The sequence below is a fragment of the Zootoca vivipara genome, chromosome Z (assembly GCF_963506605.1).
Source record: "Zootoca vivipara chromosome Z, rZooViv1.1, whole genome shotgun sequence".
In the NCBI taxonomy this organism is placed as follows: domain Eukaryota; kingdom Metazoa; phylum Chordata; class Lepidosauria; order Squamata; family Lacertidae; genus Zootoca; species Zootoca vivipara.
The window spans coordinates 28,597,884-28,619,555 of record NC_083294.1 but is presented as its reverse complement, the minus strand read 5'-3'; the positions used below and the strand labels follow the sequence as shown (position 1 = coordinate 28,619,555).

At 42.4% G+C, this 21,672-nt stretch overlaps 1 protein-coding gene across 1 annotated transcript; it reads right to left on the bottom strand.

Moving 5' to 3' along the window:
- Positions 1-1,097: 1,097 nt before the first annotated feature.
- On the bottom strand, positions 1,098-17,948 carry LOC118084491 (uncharacterized). Its single transcript, XM_035114083.2, has 7 exons — positions 17,790-17,948; positions 14,172-14,277; positions 13,057-13,248; positions 10,559-10,661; positions 7,876-7,958; positions 6,425-6,590; positions 1,098-4,973 (listed from the first exon to the last, which is right to left on the bottom strand). The coding sequence occupies exons 1-7, from the start codon at positions 17,920-17,922 to the stop codon at positions 4,845-4,847; spliced, it is 912 nt and encodes a 303-aa protein (XP_034969974.1). The 5' UTR covers positions 17,923-17,948; the 3' UTR covers positions 1,098-4,844.
- Positions 17,949-21,672: the final 3,724 nt, after the last annotated feature.

Genomic DNA, 21,672 nt, shown 5'->3' with positions numbered 1-21,672 from the left:
GTCACTACTCTCCAGGATGAGAAGGAGCCATTGATGAGCACCCTTTGGGTTCGGTCAGTCAGCCAGTTAAAAATCCACTGAATGGTAGCATTGTCTAGCCCGCATTTTACCAGCTTCTTTACAAGAATATCATGGGGCACCTTGTCAAAGGCCTTGCTGAAATCAAGATAGGCTACATCCACAGTTCCCTTCATTACTACTTAATTAATAATATTATCATTTACCCAATTTTGTATCTTTTTTATCTGTTCAATTTTATATTTTTCCATTTTGTATGTAAATCATATGATTCTATTTTGTATCATTTCCATTTTTCATTTCTATTAAGCTTTGGATATGAATAAGCCAAGTAATTAATTTCAATTACATCCAGTAGTCTAGTTACAGGTAGGTAGCCATGTTGGTCTGAGTCGAAACAAAATAAAAAAATTCCTTCAGTAGCACTGTTTTGGGTGGGTGGGTGGGTAGATGGCTGTATGTAAGCTTTACTCCCCATTCTACTAGAGAACTACAGAACCTTCACTCCTGCCCGAAATGATTTTTAACAAATTGTCATGAAATTAATATAAATCCAATATAAATTTAAAAGTTGACTTTCTACCCACCCCATATGTCCCTTCTATTTTCCTTCCTCCTTTGCTGTTCTCAGTAATACACCTTTTCCAACTATCATTTCATTCATCCCTTCTCCCTACACATCACCTGTTCAGTTACCAATTTCTGCTATAGCTTTTATACATTGTTATAACATGTCCTCAAAATAGTCAAGTAGAGTAAATCCTCTTCTATCTATCCATAATAGCCATTCATCAATTTTTCAAACATTTCCTTCTGATACCTCTTGAGTACAGTAACACTTTCCCTGGGGAAAACAGACCTTGCTTCCTCACTGACGACATACACACATTCCTCCTTAACTTGGCCTTGAACATTGCTATCTGACATCTGGCCCCAGTAATCAACAACTCAGCCTCACAGGTGCAGTTTGCAGAGAGTGAAAATGAAACCTCTAGAATTTTTTTGGTTTATATAATATACATTCTCCCCCTCTAACACTGCCAATCTCCCAGCGGCACCCACCCTTCACATTTTGCCAAATTTAATCCTCAATTTTACATACAACCAGTTCATTAACAAATAAACACAATCCATATCTCTTCCTTTCTGTCTGAAAGTCTCAGAAGCCGTCATTACACTGTGGTCCATTCTGGCCTGTTCACTGTTCTTATTTCCAACTTCAAGCTTCAAGGAGGGAGGCTGATGTAATCTCAACAAAATCCCTATCTCCTCTCCATCCTCCCCCTCCCCAACTAATTAATTTTCCTGCAGTCCATCCTGCCAATCCTCAGTTCCATTACATCCAACTCCACAGTTTATTCTCTTTTGAGTGCTTAAGAGACAATCAATCCAGTTGTTACCAATCTTTTATTCTTTACTACAGTGGTACCTTGGTTTACGAACTTAATCCGTTCTGGAAGTCCGTTCTTAAACCAAAGTGTTCTTAAACCAAGGTGTGCTTTCCCATAGCAGTGGGGGACTCAATTTATAATGGAACACACTCAACATGTTCTGCGTCCAAGGCAAAGTTCACAAACCGAAACACCTACTTCCGGATCTGCAGCCTTCTTAATCCAAGTCGTTCATAAACTAAGCTGTTCTTAAACCAAGGTACCACTGAATTTTTATTTCACAATACAAAGTTCCAAGGGATGGTCAAAATCCCTCAAAAGTCCCTCAGGGTTGTCACTCTCCTTCTTCTTTCAGACAAAGTCCTTCGTTATAAAATAAATCCAATGCAAAGAGGTATCTTTAAAGTCCACTCTTCCCAAAAACTTTGCATTCCATTGCTTTAGGGGAGGGTAGATAACTCAGATCCCCCCAAACCCATGACTTACAGCATTGACCTCCCTTCCCCTCCTTACACCATTCAAGCAAAGCAGAAATTAGCACCTTTCATTCTTTCCAAACCTTCCCAAACAGATAATTTTCTCCTCCAGCATAAATCAGGATCTTTTTAGCGGGTTGCCTCTTCATTTGCCAATTATGTCAAAATTCAAAGGTACTCCACACAAAGCTTGCTAGGGCTGTCCTTGGACGGAGCAATTGAGCCCAGCGCCCTTACCTTTTCGTCTGGGAGATGGGGATTTCCATCCCCGCTCTCACACACAAAAAAGCATTAACGAACGACCATTGATACCCTTGAAACTTTAGGGGAGACATGACCCTTACCCAGTGCTTTTTTCGAAAATGTTTAGGGGTACTCTCATTTTCCTACTCATATTGAAATACTGCCCCTCAACAAGGCCAAATTTAGATTCACAAAATGTTTAGGGGTATGCACCCCCCTGCGTCCCCCCACAGAAAAAAAGCTGCAAAACAGGAAGTGCTCCACCATTCTTTCTCAACCAGTTTATCTAGTGAACAAAATATTTTCTATGAAATGTACGCAAAGGTTGGCACTTGGATAATTTTAGATTTTTATAGGCCTTTTGAACTCACAAGATAAATGACAGTCGACAACAATAGTACTTCTGGAATTAAAGATGCAATCCAGTGCACACTTTATTGGGAGTGCATCCCATTGAACTCAGTGAGATTTTTAAAAAAATATATAATGCTTTACTGAAATTAAAAAACAAACACAAAATTCATTCAAAAATAACAATAGAAAACCTTATATAAAATCACATTAAATTCTTCTTACATCTCTAATCACTCCATCATGCATCTACTGCCTATTTTTTTGAGTGCACTTTCCGTTTTCCTTTATTGATTTTCATTAATGACTTATTATCCTATAAGTTTCCATTTTACCACAGAAGTCATTCAAGGCCTGCCACTGATATCATATTATTACTATACTATGTTCCTTAAGGTATATTTTGTACATGTCCCATTCTTTAATCAATGTTTATTCAGCATGTCCTCTCAATTTCGCTGTAATTTTTGCCAGCTCAGCGTATTCTAGCAATTTGCTTTGCCACTCCAGTTTGGTCGGAATTGTGTCCCCTTTCCAATTTGAAGCAATTAATATTCTTGCAGCTACCATAGCGCACAATAAATTTTTTCTCACTTTTTAAAGGTATGTCTGAACCTAGTATCCCCAGGAGGAAAGCTTCCAGCTTTTTTTAAAAAAAATAAAAGAGGTCTTAAACATCTTTTTGAGCTCATTATGGATTACCTCCCCAAATTCCTTTATTTTCTTACTTCCATCACATATGTAGCATTGTACCTTCTGCTTCCCCACATCTCCAACATTTACTTGAGGTATTTTTTATACATTTTAGATCGTTTTGATGGCTTTAATTACCAGCGGAATTGCATTTTCATAAAGTTTTCTTTCAACACATAACACACGGTGAACTTCATATCCATCTTCCATAGTCTTTCCCAAACGTCCATTGGGATGTTGTAACCAAAATCTTGAGCCCATTTAACCATTACTGATTTTACCTCTGGGTAAAATCTGGGAAGTCAAGGAGGAGTCTATACATTTTAGAGAGGGTTTTTCCTTTTGATTTAATCAGTTCCCTTTCCAATCTGGAGGGCTCTGTGTTGTGAAGCTATTTCATTTATCAAGTTAAGTAAGTAAAACCTTTATTGGCATCAAACAAATTCGCATACAAAATAATAGATTAAAACTGTCACTGTGGCAAACGCTGTGCCAAGAGAGGGAAGGGAATAATCCGCCATCCGCTTTCACGACAATGGGGCTCCTGGCGACTCAGACGACTGCAGAGTACAACGCCGAGAAAATAGTAAATTAAGATATTGAGCCACCATCTCGGTGAGGACCGGGTCCTTCCCCAGCAAGAGGAACCGCAAGATTTCCCGCTCTGGTCTCCCTCTGGGAATGCAGAGCCGGTCCAGGAACCGTTGACGAAGGTCGACGTAAAGGTTACAATGAAAAACCATATGTGGAAGGCTTTCCACCTGAGGGTCATGACACGGACAGATCCTCTCATCCTTCGCCCTGCCCGAGAATCTTCCCCACAGGAGGTTCGATGGATTTGCATTGAACCTGGCCAACGAAAATGCCCTTCTTTCTTGTGGGTTCAGTAGGAAGTCAAGATAGTTAGGTTTTGTTTCATGAGCCCACAGGAGGTGGAAAAGAAGGGGGGAACATGTTGTGCCTGCTGCCGCTATAAGATCCTGTCTCTCAATGTCCCACAACCTAGTTTAAATGTCTCATGGAGTTGGCGATATTGCAACCAATCTGACACGTACCCTGTTTCTCATATTTTAAGACATACCCATAAAATAAGCCATAGCAGGATTTTTAAGCATTCAAGGAATATAAGCCATACCCCGAAAATAAGACATAGTGATAGGCGCAGCAGCAATGCTGGCCATGGCAGGAGGAGGAGGAAAAAAATAAGACATCCCTTGAAAATAAGCCATAGTGTGTGTTTTTGAGGAAAAAATAAATATAAGACATGTCTTATAATATGAGAAACACGGTATACCTTAATTTCTTCAAAATATTTAACTTCAGCTGATTTTCTTCCTCGTTTAACAATACTTTGTATGTCGGCCAATTCCCTTTCATTATTGCTAGAACAACATGCTAGAGAGCAGAACATAAGAGGCTTTGGACAGGAAGAGGTGGATTGGTAGGTTCATTTATTAAATAAGGAAGATGCTGCCCGAATAGATTTCTCATTTTAATGGCTGGGCTGATTAAAGATTTGCTGCGTTTTGATAGGTATGCAATCATTGGGTGTGGCTTGCGATAAAGCCCTCAAGGAGTAAGTTAGAGGTAAGAGAGCACCCATAAAAGGCTGCACCAAACAATGGAGGACGATTCTGCAGTTGCACGTGTTTTCCATATTTATTAAAAGTTCCTAGGTGTATCTATCTTGTTGGTGCCCAATCCCATAGGGCCTTCCAGATCTTTGACCATTCAGGTAATTCATTGGTTGATGGCCATACTTCTGGTACTCAGGTCGAGGAACCACTGATGCCCCGGGTCTCTGTAAGGGAAAGTTAAAATATGAAAATTGGTGGATGCATTGGAAGGATCCCCCCCCAAGCCTCCTTCCCACTAACTGCCATGTGGGATTCCAGGAGAGTGAGGGAAGCGGGCAAGGATAACACCAGGCACTTGCTACAGTTCTAGCAAGACTGTTTTCTCTCCCCCATTTCCCACAGGGCCACCTACCAGCAACTGTAATTTGCAGCAGGGGGAGAGAAACATCAGGTGACTGCTCTAGACAGACTCCCCCCTCCTGCTACAGGGCCACAATTGCTTCTGGGCATGTTCATGAGTACCATTTTTTCCCCCTTTTCCCACCAGGTACTTTCCTCACCTTTTCCCACTTTCTTAAAGAACCATGGAGAAGCAAAGAGTTACAGCGGGGTTGGTGAGAATAAGGCAGAAGAAAGGGAGTGGATAGGTGGGGAAGTAGATTATGCCCTGGGGCTGCTGCATCCACACCGTACATTTAAGGCATACACACACCCTCAGGAATTCTGGGAACTGTAGGAATTCTGGGAAATAAATGACAGCTCTCAGGTTTCTTTGTGGGGTGGGGGTGAGGATGCACTTTAAATGTATGGTTGTGCACATAGCCTAAGAATCAGGAAGAGGAAATAAGTGATGTAACAGACAGGCTCTCATAGTTACTTCTAAGGGCTCTTTCCAAATCCAGGTCCAAGCAGTGGGTTGTTTTTTTCTTTATGTTTTGTTTTTTGGTCTTTTGTCCCACTGCTTCCCTGAGAAAAAAAACCTGTTTAATTGCAACAAACAGCAATCCACAGAAACCTCAATTGCTGTTTGTTCTGATTTAGCGGTGAATAGTAGGCTTTCCTGGGGTAAGTGACGGGACAAAAAAAAAAACCACCCCACAGCTTGGACATGGAAACTGTGGGTCTGTGCCTGAAAGCATGGTGCAGCATGGTGCCTGAAAGCATGGTGCAGAAGGAAGTCTGAATAAGCCCTAAGGCTTGCTGAACACCTACAGTATGTAGTAAACCTGATACACGAAGACTTCACATGTGCTCCATTTCCATTTTCCTAGTGCAAATTTTATCAGTGGGATCTAGGGAATTGTGAACAGAGTTCTGCTTACAGATGGGGATTGTTCCTTTTTCCTACTGCAGCCCCGAAAAGTAACCCCTGAGGACTGGGAATGATGTGGCATCTGGTGCAGGGCATCCTTGCCCAACCTGGTGTTTTTCAGATGTTTTGGACTGCAGCTGCCATCCTCTCAAACCATTGGCCATGCTGACTGGGGCTGGTGGTAGCTGCAGTCTAAAAGATCTGGTGGCACCATGTCAGGAAAGGCTAGTGTAGCGGGGTCCAACTGAAAACTGAAGAGAGAGGTGCCTTCCACTCATGCAGAGAGCTCTCCGAATCCTGCCCCAGTAAAAACAAAACAAAACAAACCCCACTCCTTGTATAACTGAGATTATTTGTACATACAGGAAATCGTTGCATGGGCATAGCAGAAAATGGGTTTATATCCTCATAATCCACATCAGGCACCTCACTCTCCCAAGAGTGAAGCTCGCCAACATGAGAAGACCGACCCACAAAAACATCATCTTGGTTTGGAACAGCTCTTCTCAATGGCTGGTGAGGCATCTGCCTATAATAATCAAATTAAACACTTTTTTAAAAATGCAAATATAAATTTCTTATGGGCAGATAAATGCAACAAAGAGTTCTGTTTCAAGATAAATATGGCACTGTAAACCATTAAGGTGCTGCAAGTCTCTGGACTCAGCTATACAGCTGCAAATAAAACATTTTAAATGTGTTGTAAAGTGCAATATACAAATGTGACACTATATGGCGACAGTGAGTTATGCCAAATTCAATGTGTTTTTCAAAACATTTTAAAAAACAAGCAAACTAGGCAAAATAACAACATGATAACCACTTATTGTATGCACTGAATAAAAATGAATGGCCTCAGTTTTGGGACCTGAGTTTTGGCAGTCGTTTAGCCCAAACCATCCCACCTGGCTGCAGCAAAAAGAAAGATGGGAAGCAGAGCCCAGTCCATTGGCTCAGCTGAGAGGCCAGCTCCATATAGCTTTTCCTCTCCCTTAAGCGGATCCTGTCATTACAAACTGGTCATTATAGGAAACTGCTAACAAACTTGTGTTTCGGTTTGCTTGTTTCCCCTTCATCCCTTTTCCTAGTTGTGTCATATGAGCTCCTGCAGATCACAGGCACCACCACAGCTTCTGACCTGCACATTCATACAAAGGTCTGAACATAGAATGCACATGCAGCCGAGGACCCTGTCTTTTGCGGGTTTTCTGTACATAGAGATAAGGTAGGCAAGCAGCTCCTATAGCAGGAGTGGGAAACCTTTTCATCTCGAAGCCCACAATGCCTTCTCGATAAACTTCCATGGGCCTCATGGTGGTGGTGGCAAAAATTGATGCATGTCAATTTTGCCTTTGTGAGTAAGCTAGTTTGTATACACAACACACACACACCCCTATATCCAGGCAAAAACACTTAAGGAAGGTACAAAACAAGGCCAGTTAGAGGTGTGGCCTGGGAGGAGGTTATATGGCCTGAACAGCTGGGGAGGTTGCAGGCAACTGGATAAATGTTTATTGGTAAGAAAAGCAAACAGAAAACGTGTGACCATGTGACAACTATAAGGCACGTTCTAAACTCCAGGTCAATGCAAATTCTAAAATGCCTTGAAAATGACGCGAAACAATGGAATCTTCATCCTCAGGAGAAGAAAGCTTTCAAGTAAATGGAGGGCAAATTTCAGAACAGTTCCAGATCATTTTACATTTGAAAATATATAATGGTTTCCATCATTGCTGAGCAGTGTGCACAATTTATCTTCTAGCAGGAAAAATATACCATCATTGTGAAAAAAGTTTGACCAAAGGACATCATACCTGTAGCCTCCAGTATATGGTGACTGTATTTGTTCATGAGGGTAACTTTGGAGAGGGTAACTGGGAAATTTAATATCATCATCCTATACCAAGAAAGAGAAAAAAGAAAGAAGTGGGAATTAAGCAACAAAGTGACTTCTGTTTTGTCATTTTAAATGTTTATTATGAAAAACAGATGATAAAGATGCAACCCTTAAAAAGAAATATGCAACCCATTCGTTGCTAATCTATGCTCTCTGAAAGTACTTGACCGATTGCTTTGAAATTTTGACACAACGTTGCCACACCATACATGAGTGTTTTTATAGAGCTAGATAAGTAAAACCTTCTTTTTTAGAAAAACATTGCCATCTGCTGGATGTCAATGCAGCACAGCTGAGGATGCCTCAGCTGCTGCCATTGGCTTCAGACTACCTGTGGCATCACAATAACATGGCATTGCCCAGCATTGCCCAGCCAGGGGAACAGGCCAGGCCCTTCCCAAGATGCACATGGGGTGTGCGGAGAGACGGGGTGACGGGTGCCATCACACGGGAGGAAGTTGATGTCACACAGCGGGGGGGGGCAGAGAGAGAGGTGTTGTGACGTCTGGGGTAAGGAACAGGGCTGGGGAGAGGAACGGGGGCGCTGAGTGGAGGAGGGCCATGGCTTTGGGGAGGATGAATGGGTCGGGGCCCATTCATCACCAGCCTTCATCAACTGTATGCCGACAAGATTTGGGACCCATGCTAACTGAGGCAGATGGGAGTTATAGCCTAAAAAATATCTGGAGGGCACCAGGTTGATCAAGGATGGTATACAGGAAGAGAAAATCAGAGTGAAATAAAGACCAATTGCAAACATCTCATAATAGAGTTAAAAACAAACAAACCTGGTTGTTGTACCTTGTCCTTCCTATATTTCATATTGCAAAAGTCTAGAAAATACTGCCATCATTCTACACATAAATGATTGAAGTTTCTGTTCCTTAACTGTATATTGGGGGTGGAGAACCTGTGGCTCCTAACTCCTTTTGGCCCCAGCCAGATGACTAATGGTCAAATATAATTATTATTTATTTATTTATTTATTTATTTATTTATTTATTTATTTATTTACACCCCGCCCATCTGGCTGGGTTTCCCCAGCCACTCTGGGCGGCTTCCAACAGAAAAATAAAATACAATAATGGATTAAACATTAAAAGCCTCCCTAAACAGGGCTGCCTTCAGATGTCTTCTAAAAGTCTGGTAGTTGTTTTTCTCTTTGACATTTGATGGGAGGGCATTCCACAGGGCGGGCGCCACTACCGAGAAGGCCCTCTGCCTAGTTCCCTGCAACTTGGCTTCTCGCAAGGAGGGAACCGCCAGAAGGCCCTCGGTGCTGGACCTCAGTGTCCAGGCAAAACGATGGGGGTTGAGACGCTCCTTCAGGTATACTGGACCAAGATAATATTAGTTGTAGCACAGCATCTGATGGGCTACAGTTTCTCCATCCTAGCTGCATAGGAATGAATGAAAGAATCAGTGGCTTTCTCTCCCACAGAAGAAATATAAGTGGTAAGAGCTGTTTGACTGTGGGACCAGTTACCAGTGTCCCTTACTGGAGGTCTTCAAGCAGGGGCTGTACAACCATTGGTCAGGGATGCTCTAGCTAAGGATTTCCTGCATTGAGAACAAGGTGGTGTTGTGGTGGTTGTAGTTCTGTATGATACCAGACCATAAAAGGGCCACCAATTTGCAGAAATGAACTGATTTCCTTGTCAGGCACACTCCCAGCTTAGCTTCCAAACTATCCGTATAGCATATCTGGCTGGCAGATTTTCTAATAAGATTTTTTTTCATACGTAGAATTGAAGGCCAAATTGAAGATGTGCTGCAGTCTATTCTTTTGTCCTTTATGAAACCTACCAAGTGTGACATTTATTCTAGCCTTTTAGACCTGCTTAGAAGGCAAACGAGACATTTTCCAGATAAGATGTCTGCTGCCTGTTGTAAACAAGTTAATTAGCTGCAGGATAGCTTTATCCCGTTAACCCCAGAAAAGACAAGAGGCGCCTTTCAGATCAGTGCTAAATGTTAAGGGAGGTTTGGAATGAAATCCATGCTTTAAATGCTATTTATTTGTATTATTGGGATTTATCTGTTTTATGCGATGAATAATCCTCCCCCCTGCCATATGTGTTTTATGTTTATGTTGTAATGGCCATTAACTGCAAAGAGTAGCAAAACTTGAACTGGACTCTTGGCACTGCAGCAGCTACTCGTTGCTGCAGATTCCTCCTCTGACCCCACCAGGAGTCTTCTAGGCCTGGAGGACAATTATATTGCAGCGCCTAAGCAAACAAAGTCCATTTGATGTCTAATGCATATGCCCTAATCTCATTTTACATATCAGGCATTCCATTGTAAATGTCTATTGCAGAGTGGATAGGGGAAGAATGCCTTTCAGAAAAGGCTGCCAGCTATTTCCCTCATTTACAAAAAAATAATGCAAAACCCAGGGGCATTTCAGAAATAAACAATGCCATCCACTGGATTAAACAAAGCGCCCCTTTTACCACAATTAAATTCCAAGTCCATAATAAGCAAGGAAGGAAGGAAGGAAGGAAGGAAGGAAGGAAGGAAGGAAGGAAGGAAGGAAGGAAGGAAGGAAGGAAGGAAGCAAACAAACAAACAAACAAACAAAAAAGGCAATATTTTACCTGTCTTCCTTGTGAATAAGAGGCAGATCTCAACCTACCAGCCAGTTTAGGAGCATATTCTGAATTACCTTGTGGTTCAGGTCTCAGCTGCCTTGCCTGAGTACTGAAAATATATAAAAGAATGTGATCCCTTGATTCCTTCCTTGCACATACATATAGAAATTTAGTACAGTACACTGCTGGCGAGGAGGGGTGAGGACAGGAACAGCCTGTCCCGTTTCACCACCTGAGGCGAAACGGGAATGTGCTGTGCCCTGTCCCCACTTCTACCACTGCCAGAATACCCACTTCCTTCTCAGTGGGGTGTTCCTCTAAGCATTGTCACTTGTCTTCTATGTACAGTACAGGGGGCAGCTGTGCACAGGTGAGAGGAGGGCATTCTGGCACCAGTGGAAACAGTGGGGCAGGTGAGTTACCACCACTTGCACTTTTTTAAAAACAAAGTAATAAGAATAAATAAATAAAAATGTGCACCCCTCCCCCAAGACCATTACATTGTATCTATCCAACCTCCCATAATTTCAACGCCTCTTGTGATGGTCTGACCCAGGGGTCCCCAAACTAAGGGCCGGGGGCCGGATGTGGCCCAATCGCCTTCTCAATCCGGCCCGCAGATGGTCCAGGAATCAGCATATTTTTACATGAGTGGAATGTGTCCTTTTATTTAAAATGCATCTCTGGGTTATTTGTGGGGCATAGGAATTCGTTCTTTTTTTAAAAAAAAAAAACAGTCCAGCCCCCCACAAGGTCCAAGAGACAGTGGACCGGCCCCCTGCTGAAAAAGTTTGCTGACCCCTGGTCTGACCCCTTTCCGTTTTAACAGTACAAATTCTACAAACACCTTGCATATCTCCTCAAAATAATTTCTCCTGCATATTCCCCATCTTACCTTAAAAGCACATGTTAATTTAGCATTAATAGCTATATCCCACACCTCTTTTTACCATTCTGCCATTTTATATTCACCTTGCCCCTTTCATATCCTAGCTATAACAACTCTTGTAGCTGTCATTATATTTGTTAGCAAGTCCTTCATAAAGGTTTGCGAACCTTCTACCCCATAGTAAATTGATAACAATGCTAACTCAGGACTTTTGGTCAGCTTTAACCCAGTGATTTCTGTTAGCTCCTTAAACATCCTTTGCAAAAAAAGTGTAATATTTACACCACATGTCAACATGTCCCGATTTACTGGCATCTCCTCCAACACCAACTATTCCTTGTTATTTGATTTAATCTTAATGGTGTTAAATACTATCTCCATACTAATTTATAGTAATTTTCTTTGATATTCAACATTTACAAAGTGTGTTTCTCCCATATTTTACCCCAGCTTTGACTATTTATCTGCCCTGTTGTCTTCTTTTCCCACAATTCTTTTAATTGATCTTGTTAACGCCCCATTTCTACTAATATTTTATAAATGTTACTGGCTTCCCTTTTTATAACTATATTTTCTTCTTTATCCCCCGTTTTTATAATCTTTTTTTTTTCTTCAAAATTTGTATATTCTTTGCATTTCTTGTTTTCCCCATACCACTTCCTTTGTCCATTGCTCCAGCTGTATACCGTTAAAAGACATGGGTGGCACTGTGGTCTAAACCAGGTACGTCCAACAGGTAGATTGTGATCTATTGGTAGATCATTGGATGTCTCTGATAGATCACTAGTAGATCACTGGCTCCCCCCAAAGCAGCTGAAAAACATTGGATTTTTCCCTGCACCCCAAAGAAACAGGGCTTTCCTCCTCCCTAAAAAAGCTTAACAACTTACCCCAAAAGGGGTAGATCACCACCAGTTTTTAACTCTGTGAGTAGATCGCAGTCTCTTGGGAGTTGGCCATCCCTGGTCTAAACCACTGAGCCTCTTGGGCTTGCCCATTGGTGTATCTCTAGTTGAGACGAGGATGAGGGAGTTAAGATGGCGTAGCCCTGTAGCCAGAGATCTGCTGGATCCTAGCCTGTTCATCCTGGAGGACCTTGCTGTAGGGTTGTTCCATAAGCTTCTAATTTCCCCAGTCTTAAATTCCATTCTCCACATTTCCACAGCAATTCTTAATCGATTTATTTTTTAAAAAATAAATCCTCATGAAAATCACCCAGCCTTTTAGTGAAGTTTTCTCCCAATGAAGCCATTTTTATGAGGTTTTGACATGCTTGCAAGCTGTTCGAACATACATTTTCTTCAATTTCCCCATACTGTATATATTCACTAACACATACATTTTTATGCACAATTTCTCATACATATCTTTCGGTTGGAGAACGACTTTGCAATATTTGGAGAAGTGTGAATATCAATGGACGGCTGTGTTTTGATTCATATTTTAGTTCGAAAAGTGTGAAGTCCATTGTTCTCCATTAAAATACAAACAGCATCTAATTTCTCCTTGACTTCTCCTTGGGTTCCAACTACGTAAGTGTGCATAGACTTGCAGCCTACAAAGATGTTCATTTGGGAAATAAAATATTTCCACTGCAATACACATACTGACTTACCGGCTTCGCTTGGCTTCTTTCTCTGGCTTGTCCTTGCAATACCGGACCCACTGTGTTGTGACAGCAGCTGCAAAAGATAAAGCCACTGCGGGGAAAACCACGACTAAAATCAAGTCCAAAGTGCTCCAAAGCTCCTCACATTTGGCACCCATGTACCAGTAATTTTTCCAGCCATTTTGGTAGGAAGGGCACCTATGGATGGAATCAAGCAAAGCAACATCAAAATAGTTTGCGTCAACAATAATATGATTACAACCCATGGATCTTAATGCTTTTGTGCTATGCAGTGATGTGTGGTCAAATTGTGCAGGGCTGCAATTTTTAAACTTGCTGTTTTCCTCACAATTGAACTTATTTGTCCACAGACTGCTTGCTGGTGCCACGTGGCCAGTATGACTAAAGCGCTACTGGCACATGAAGGACCGTGATGAGTGCCAGAGTGCAAGGAAACGGCGTTTACCTTCCTGCTGCAGCGGCACCTATTTATCTATTTGCACTGGTGTGCTTTCAAACTGCTAGATTGGCAGAAGTTGGGACAGAGCAACAGGAGCTCACCCCACTGTGCAGATTCGAACTGCTGACCACAGAGCCACCCGGCTGACCAGTTTGTGGTTTAGACCACAGCACCACCCACATCCCTAATGGAACTTGTACAGCACTTTAGGAAAATGTGCCAGTTTACACATGCGAAGGGCCAGGGGTCAAATGTAGGGTTGTCATAAATCCTCTTTTTCCAGGACATGTCCTCTTTTCAGGGGGGGGAAATTCTGTCTGGGTGGATTTTTTTAATTTGCCAAAATGTCTGGGGGTGCACATGGTGCCAGTATAGACAGATCTCCAGCCATGGCAGTTGGTGCAGTGGGGCTGCACCTCTCACTGGACCTCCTTCTGGTTGCACTGATGTTGTATACCAGAATGGAGAGGCAATGAGACAAAGCTAATTCGACACAGCTGCTGCACATCTATGCCATGTCATCCTTGCTACAAGCCCCTCTCTCCCTGCCACCCCTGTCATGATATGCAGCAGTGAGGCGGACAGAGGGAAGGCAGGTGCCCCACCATTGTCTTTCCCCACAAAGCTCAACCAAACCCTAACAGGAAGGAAAGGAACTTACTTGCAAAAGGGAATTTGATCTTTACAACCACAGGCAACTCCTTCTGGGCAGAAATCACTTGCACTGCCTGGACAATCATCAAGGTCAGCCACACTGGAACAATTGGCTGAAAACAGTGGGGGGGGGGGAAGTTGAGCTGCATAGCAATGTCATATTGACCATAATTTAAGATACCCAGAGATAATTTGTGAGCATATTCTAATGATGTGCTGCTTTGTCTCAGGGCATAGCTGCCAAGTTTTCCCTTTTCTCGCGAGGAAGCCTATTCAGCATAAGGGAAAATCCCTTTAAAAAAGGGATAACTTGGCAGCTATGTCTCAGGGACCCTGCAGGCCTGAGTTGTTTTATAGGGGTATTCAACATGCGACTTGGCCTATCGCTCAATATACCAAAAAAAAACCAACCCCAAAGTGCTGCACCAACAAGCACAAAACAACCCCTCTGCAGCCCCACAATTCCAACTTAATGGTGTAACGTTGGAAAAAATTGACCACTTTTCCTACCTACAGTTATCTTTCCACAAGGGCCAACATTAATGCCAAAATCCAGCATCGCCTGAGCTCTGCAAGCACAGCTTTCTCCTGATAGAAGTGCAGAGTGTTTGAGGACCAGAACATTCAGAGGGAAACCAAAAGGCTAGTAACAAGCCATTGTACTACCAACTTTACTGCACGCTTGTGAAACATGAACCTTTTATAAATGCCATCTCCAGCTCCTTGAAAGATTTCATCTCTGAAAATTTTTACAGATCACTTGGGAAGACAAGCAAACTAATGTCAGTGTCCTGGATGAAGCAAAGATCACCCGTGTCGAAGCAATGATTCTTCAACATCAACTTCGTTAGACTGGTCATGTTGTTCTGGTGCCTGATTATCGTCTTCCAAAGCAACTACTCTATTCCCAACTTAAGAATGGAAAGCAAAATACCTGTGGACAACAAAAGATAACTGGGAAACTCTGCGAGTGCTCTGATTGGAGAACAGCCTTCAGCAAAGGTGTCATAGACTTTGAAGAAGCATGAACTCAGGACGAAAGGGAGAAACATGCTAAGAGGAAGGCACGCTTGGCAAATCCACATCGTAATCAACTCCCACCTGGAAACCAATGTCCCCTCTGTGGAAGGACGTGTGGATCCAGAATCGGCCTCCACAGTCACTTACAGACACACAGCTATAACCGTGTTCATGAAAGACAATCTTATTTGGCTACAAGTGATCACCAAAGAAGCAGAAGCAGGGGTATTCAACATGCCACTGGTGCAGGAACAGTGCATTAGTTGCGAATTTATATAGGATCACCAACATTTCATCCTGCTTTATTATTTATCATTATTACATATTATTATTACATATTATTATTATTATTTGATATAAACAAACCCACCCGCCCCAATGCATGAAGCCCCTTTGCTCCCTGCTTTATATGAGTCACAATTAAACCAGGGACCCTCTAATTAACAATACCTATTTCATCTAAGACCCAGGTGGCGCTGTGGTTAAACCACTGAGCCAAGGGCTTGCTGATCAGAAGGTTGGCGGTTCGAATCCCTGTGACGGGGTGAGCTCCCGTTGCTTGGTCCCAGCTCCTGCCAACCTAGCAGTTCAAAAGCATGTCAAAATGCAAGTAGTTAAATAGGAACCGCTACAGCGGGAAGGTAAACGGCGTTTCCATGTGCTGCTCTGGTTTGCCAGAAGCAGCTTTGTCATGCTGGCCACATGACCTGGAAGCTATACGCCGGCTCCCTCGGCCAATAATGCGAGATGAGCGCGCAACCCCAGAGTTGGTCACGACTGGACCTAATGGTCAGGGGTCTCTTTACCTTTACCTTTATTTCATCTAAACTATGGATGGTATTTAACTTTTATTCAGAGCAGACCTGCTGAAATTAAAATAACTAACTTAAGTCATATCCATTCATTTTAACTGGACTAATCACAACAAAACTTGGTTGAGTACCACCCTATGGCTGCTAGCTAGGGTGGTCTGCAGCTGGCACATGGGGTGCAGCCACTCTGGAAAGGTGGGTCTCTGCTGCTCGCTGGGAGGGACGAGACAACAGGGAGGCTGGTACAGTGAAAACTTGCCTGCAGAGCTGATCCAACACTCCTGCCAGTGCATTTGCACTACTCTGATGCAAGGATACACATGATGCAAGTATACCTCCTAAAATTACTTCTGTTGATCTGTTTTTGTTTTGTTTACTACCACCCCTACTACTACTATTACTGTTTACCTGAACTTCACCATGTGTGAGGGTGAGTTACAACCACACAAAAATATTTTAAACCAGTTAAAACAAATTACAATCAGAAGAATGGGGGAGGCGGAGGGGGGTAAGAACAGGCCAAGGTAGAGATGTACCTATACCATATGAGAAAAGGTATACAGTGCAATGAAGATAGTAAACACCTGAGAGCAGATCAGAAGCCTGTGACCTCCTTTGCATCTGGCTAATAATAATAATAATAATCCCACCTCCAGAATTAGTGGCAGGGACCACTGTTGTTGATAGGGTGACCATTAACATAAAAGAGGACACAGAACTGCATAACATCTCTGTGTGCTATTTTATATGTATGGATGCAAACTTATGACTAATGCAGAGAAGACCATGATCAGGTAACCTGGGTGCTGCTCTTTCTGCCCTCGAGATGCTAATGGTTGATGAAAAACTTTAAAGTGCCTCCCTTCCTAGGGTTATTAGGGGAAGAGCCATGGCTCAGTGGTAGAGCCTCTGCTTTACATGTAGAAAGCCCCAGGTTCAGTTCCCGCTGGCATCTCCAGGAAGGGCTGGGAGATCCTTTCAAATAAAAGCCAACTCCTGTTTTTCCTTTGAATGTTGTCTTTCAGCAACCTAGTTTAGGGAGCTTTTTAACTGTTGTCAGCTATTGCTAGTAAGAAAAACATAAGAACATAAGATGATTCCAGCTGGATGAGGCCAAATACTTATCTAGTCCAGTATCCTGTTCTCACAGTGACCAGAGAGATACCTAGAGGAAGTCCTGGTTGATCTCTTGCACACCATCTAGAGATCTTCCAGTACAGCCTTATCTATGTCTGTCATGCCTACCCCTGCCTGACGGCACAATTCTACCCATATTTCTTCAGAAGTAAGTCCCATTGTGCTCAACGGGACGTATCCCCAAGTCCAGGGGCGGAGAACTTGTGGCCCTTTCATATGTTGCTGGATTTTCATCAGGTCCAGCCAGAATGGCCAATAGCTTAGGATATTGGGAGATGCAGTCCAGCATCCTTTGAAGGGTTGCACAGTTCCCCAGCCCTGCCCTGAAATCGTAACACAACCTACTGTGGATTAGTATTGGACTCCTTAAGTTCAGCCCCCATGTGCACATGTTTAAAGCAGTGTTATACCACTTTAAATAGTCATGCCCTCCCCCAAAGAACCCTGGGAACTGTAGTTGGTTATTGGTGCTGGGGAAGACTCCTGTTCTATTTACAAAGCTACAATTCCCAGAGTGGTTTAACAACTAATCGCTCTTCCCAGGAAACTCTGGAAACTGTAGCTACGTGAGGGGGATCAGTCAGGGTTGTGTTTTGCACCTAGGGGGATCTTGTTCAACTAGGTCTCATCTATAACCAGCCCCAAATGTTTCTTACGATCTGCAGCTTTCGTCGTCAGCCAACTCTGGGACAGCACAGCCAGGAGAAGGAAGAGAGCACCAGAGGTTAACATGGTGGGATGCTGTTTGGAACAAGAGTTAATCCTCTTCTCTGGGACTCTCCTGCCCATCTGAGATTTTCCTTCAGTTTTGATTTCTTTTTCTTGTTCTTGCTCATTATAGAAGACCAAAGGTCCTGGATTCTGAACTTGTTTTACAGCATCCTTCTTGTAAGCAATTACTCATTAACTTTTCTAAGATAATCTGAAGAAGTGTGCATGCACATGAACGCTCATACCAATGACAAACTTAGTTGGTCTCTACGGTGCTACTGGAAGGAATTTTTTTATTTTGTTTCAACTACGTCAGACCAACACGGCTTTGTTGTTGTTTGTTGTTGTTTAGTCGTTTAGTCGTGTCCGACTCTTCATGACCCCATGGACCATAGCACGCCAGGCACTCCTGTCTTCCACTGCCTCCCGCAGTTTGGTCAAACTCATGTTGGTAGCTTCGAGAACACTGTCCAACCATCTTGTCCTCTGTCTTTCTCTTTTCCTAGTGCCCTCAATCTTTCCCAACATCAGGGTCTTTTCCAGGGAGTCTTCTCTTCTCATGAGGTGGCCAAAGTATTGGAGCCTCAGCTTCACGATCTGTCCTTCCAGTGAGCACTCAGGGCTGATTTCCTTCAGAATGGATAGGTTTGATCTTCTTGCAGTCCATGGGACTCTCTAGAGTCTCCTCCAGCACCATAATTGAAAAGCATCGATTCTTCGGCAATCAGCCTTCTTTATGGTCCAGCTCTCACTTCCATACATCACTACTGGGAAAACCATAGCTTTAACTATACGGACCTTTGTCGGCAAGGTGATGTCTCTGCTTTTTAAGATGCTGTCTAGGTTTGTCATTGCTTTTCACCCAAGAAGCAGGCGTCTTTTAATTTCATGACTGCTGTCCCCATCTGCAGTGATCAAGGAGCCCAAGAAAGTAAAATGAGCCCAACACAGCTACCTACCTGTAACTATAACTTTTCTAAGGAAAACCTATTTGGATCCATTTTTTAATTTTTAAAAATTACAAAAGAAATAAAATATTTATAGATATATATATACATATACAATTCCATAATACCACACATCTATGCATAAAAAAGCCAATGGTGGTTTAAGGAGCACTACATAACTTAATAGCTATCCTTGGTTACTATTCTATTTTGAGCAGGAGATCAAATTGTATGAGTGAAAATAATATATGAATGTTGAACACTGTCCTGGAGTTTTAGTTTTATATTCCAATTCTCTCTCTCTCTCTCTCTCTCTCTCTCTCTCTCTCTCTCTCTCTCTCTCTCTCTCTCTCTCTCTCTCTCTCTATATATATATATATATATATATATAACACATCCTCCAATAGCTCTTTTATAACATACATGTTAAATCAACAATGCTACATTCAGTGCTTTTTTTCTGGGGGGATGCAGGGATATGCATACCCATAAACATTTTGTGAATCTAAGTTTGGCCTCATTAAGGGGTAGTATTTCAATATGTGTAGGAAAATGAGAGTATCCCTAAACTTTTTTTAAAAGAAAATAAGCACTGGCTATATCCCATATGTTTTTATAGCATTGTAAGATGTCAGCTGATTTACATAACTTCCAATTTATTGCTATTAGTATGGCTGTCATGAGTATAACTTATGGTAAAAAGTATTTAAGGAAAGAAAAGGAAAGCAATGGAGGTAAGGCACTGCAAAGGCAATGGTGTGGGATCCAGGAATAGATATAACAATGGCCAGGTAAGCCTTGAGGATTGCAAGGATTGTAGCCTTAGTTGGCTAATCTGCATGTTAAAAAGTCCATGCAATACCAATAGTACCCCCAGGAATTCTTGTTACTGGCAATGGGTCACCATACATTTAAAGCACATCCATCACATATGTAAAGCACATGGCTCTCCCCAAAGAATCCTGGGAACTTTAGTTGGTAGCTGGTTTTTTTGGGGGGGATACAGTTCCCAGGATTCTTTGGGAAAAGCCGTGTGCTTTACATGTGTGATGGATGTGCTTTAAATGTATGGTGAGGATCTGCCCACCGAAGAAGGAAACAGTATGATTATTGTGACTTTTCCTGACCTTTACACTTTTCGTTTGAGGAAATGAACTGATTAAGTTGAGAGTCTGTGATTTAGAATACAATGATGGCAGCATAAGTATCACAAATGCACAGATCCTACTCACCATGAGTGGTAAGGCGCTCAACAGATGTTCTTTCCTGTGAATGGAAGGCACCACGATCTGAAAAACTGCCATAGTACTTACCTGTCAGAACAGAATTATGTTTTAAGTTGGCAGAATTCAAAAAAGCTACTTGAGACACAGTCAAGGGAAATTCTATGTCCTGTGGAATTTTTAACCCACAGACCCCTTTGCCCTATTTTAATTTATTAAATTTATATATCTCCATGATAGTAAATCAGTCCACCAAGGCTGCATTTTGTGATTGGTATAATTCACATTTTACAGTCTCCGTTTGTTCTCGGAGCTGAAGAGAATGGTAGCCATTATGCATTTCTCTGTACATAGTCTGTAAATAAATAGTAGATTAGTTCTATGGTGTCTCCTGCTTATTGCTGTACGATGTCAGGAAATTAGTGTGCCTAAACCATTATGATTTGTGTCGCTGGAGCGTCTGGAGTAGAAGGGAGTAGCTTTTCCAGAACCACACTCACCGGAGGACACCTGGAGGAATGGGGGGCTGCTGATACCCCAGGGCGTTTTCTAACACTCCAATCATTATAAGATCTCAGGGCAGTACACAGAATAAAATGCAGGATAAAAACAAGTAATTAAGTAAAACAAACAACAGCAATTTCCACTCCCGCTTTTGTTTCTTTCAGAATTCTCTGGTATCCCTTATCTTAGTCTTGAAGAGGTAAAATCAGGCACAGTGCTAAAGTAACATTCAGTCATACCTCGGTTTACAACCGCCTCTGTTTGCGAACGCCTCTGTTAATGAACACCGCGGACCCATTTGGAACGGATTAATTCACTTTCCATTACTTTCAATGGGAAAGTTCACTTCAGGTTAAGTACGCTTCAGGTTAAGGACAGACTTCCAGAACGAATTACATTCATACTTCGGGTTAAGTATGCTTCAGGTTGAGTACACCACAGACCTGTCTGGAACGGATTAATCCACTTTCCATTACTTTCAATGGGAAAGTTCGCTTCAGGTTAAGTACGCTTCAGTTTAAGTACAGACTTCCGGAACCAATTGTGGTTGTAAACAGAGGTACCACTGTATTCTTGACTGCTCCACAGATTTTCCATGGACCACCTGGGTAGAGCTCACAAGCCACTGATGGTTTGTGGACCACTGTTTGAGAACCTCTGCCTTAGGTGTCTGCAAAGGTGGGGATGGGCCTAAATATATCCCATTAGGATTTTTGAACATGGAAAGCTATGATAATAGTTGACCCACCTCTGTGTTGTTTCTTTGAGTCCTTCTTTCCACCTGTGCAAAGCAATTCACTAAAGGGGAGGAGATTAGGAGAGGTAGAGAATTGTGACACTGATCCCATTGTGACTCTTCATATGATCCACATATGCTTAATGGCTCAACCAGCAACTGAAGCACAAGGTGGGATGGAAACTGGGCAGCAGCAGAAAGTCAAATCCCCACCTATGTAAAGGGGAAAGGAGAAAACAGGGTGGGGAAGGGTGGGGAGGAAGAACATCTTTTTCCCACCTTTTATTTTTTGTGCCTTGGCTAACAATAGCCGTTGGAGATGGTGAATGAAGTCAGTCCCCCAAGGAGAGGCCCAGCAGCACTCAAGCTCCCTTGTGGGAAGTGATCAGCACCTTTGCTGCTGCTTCATGCTCTCATG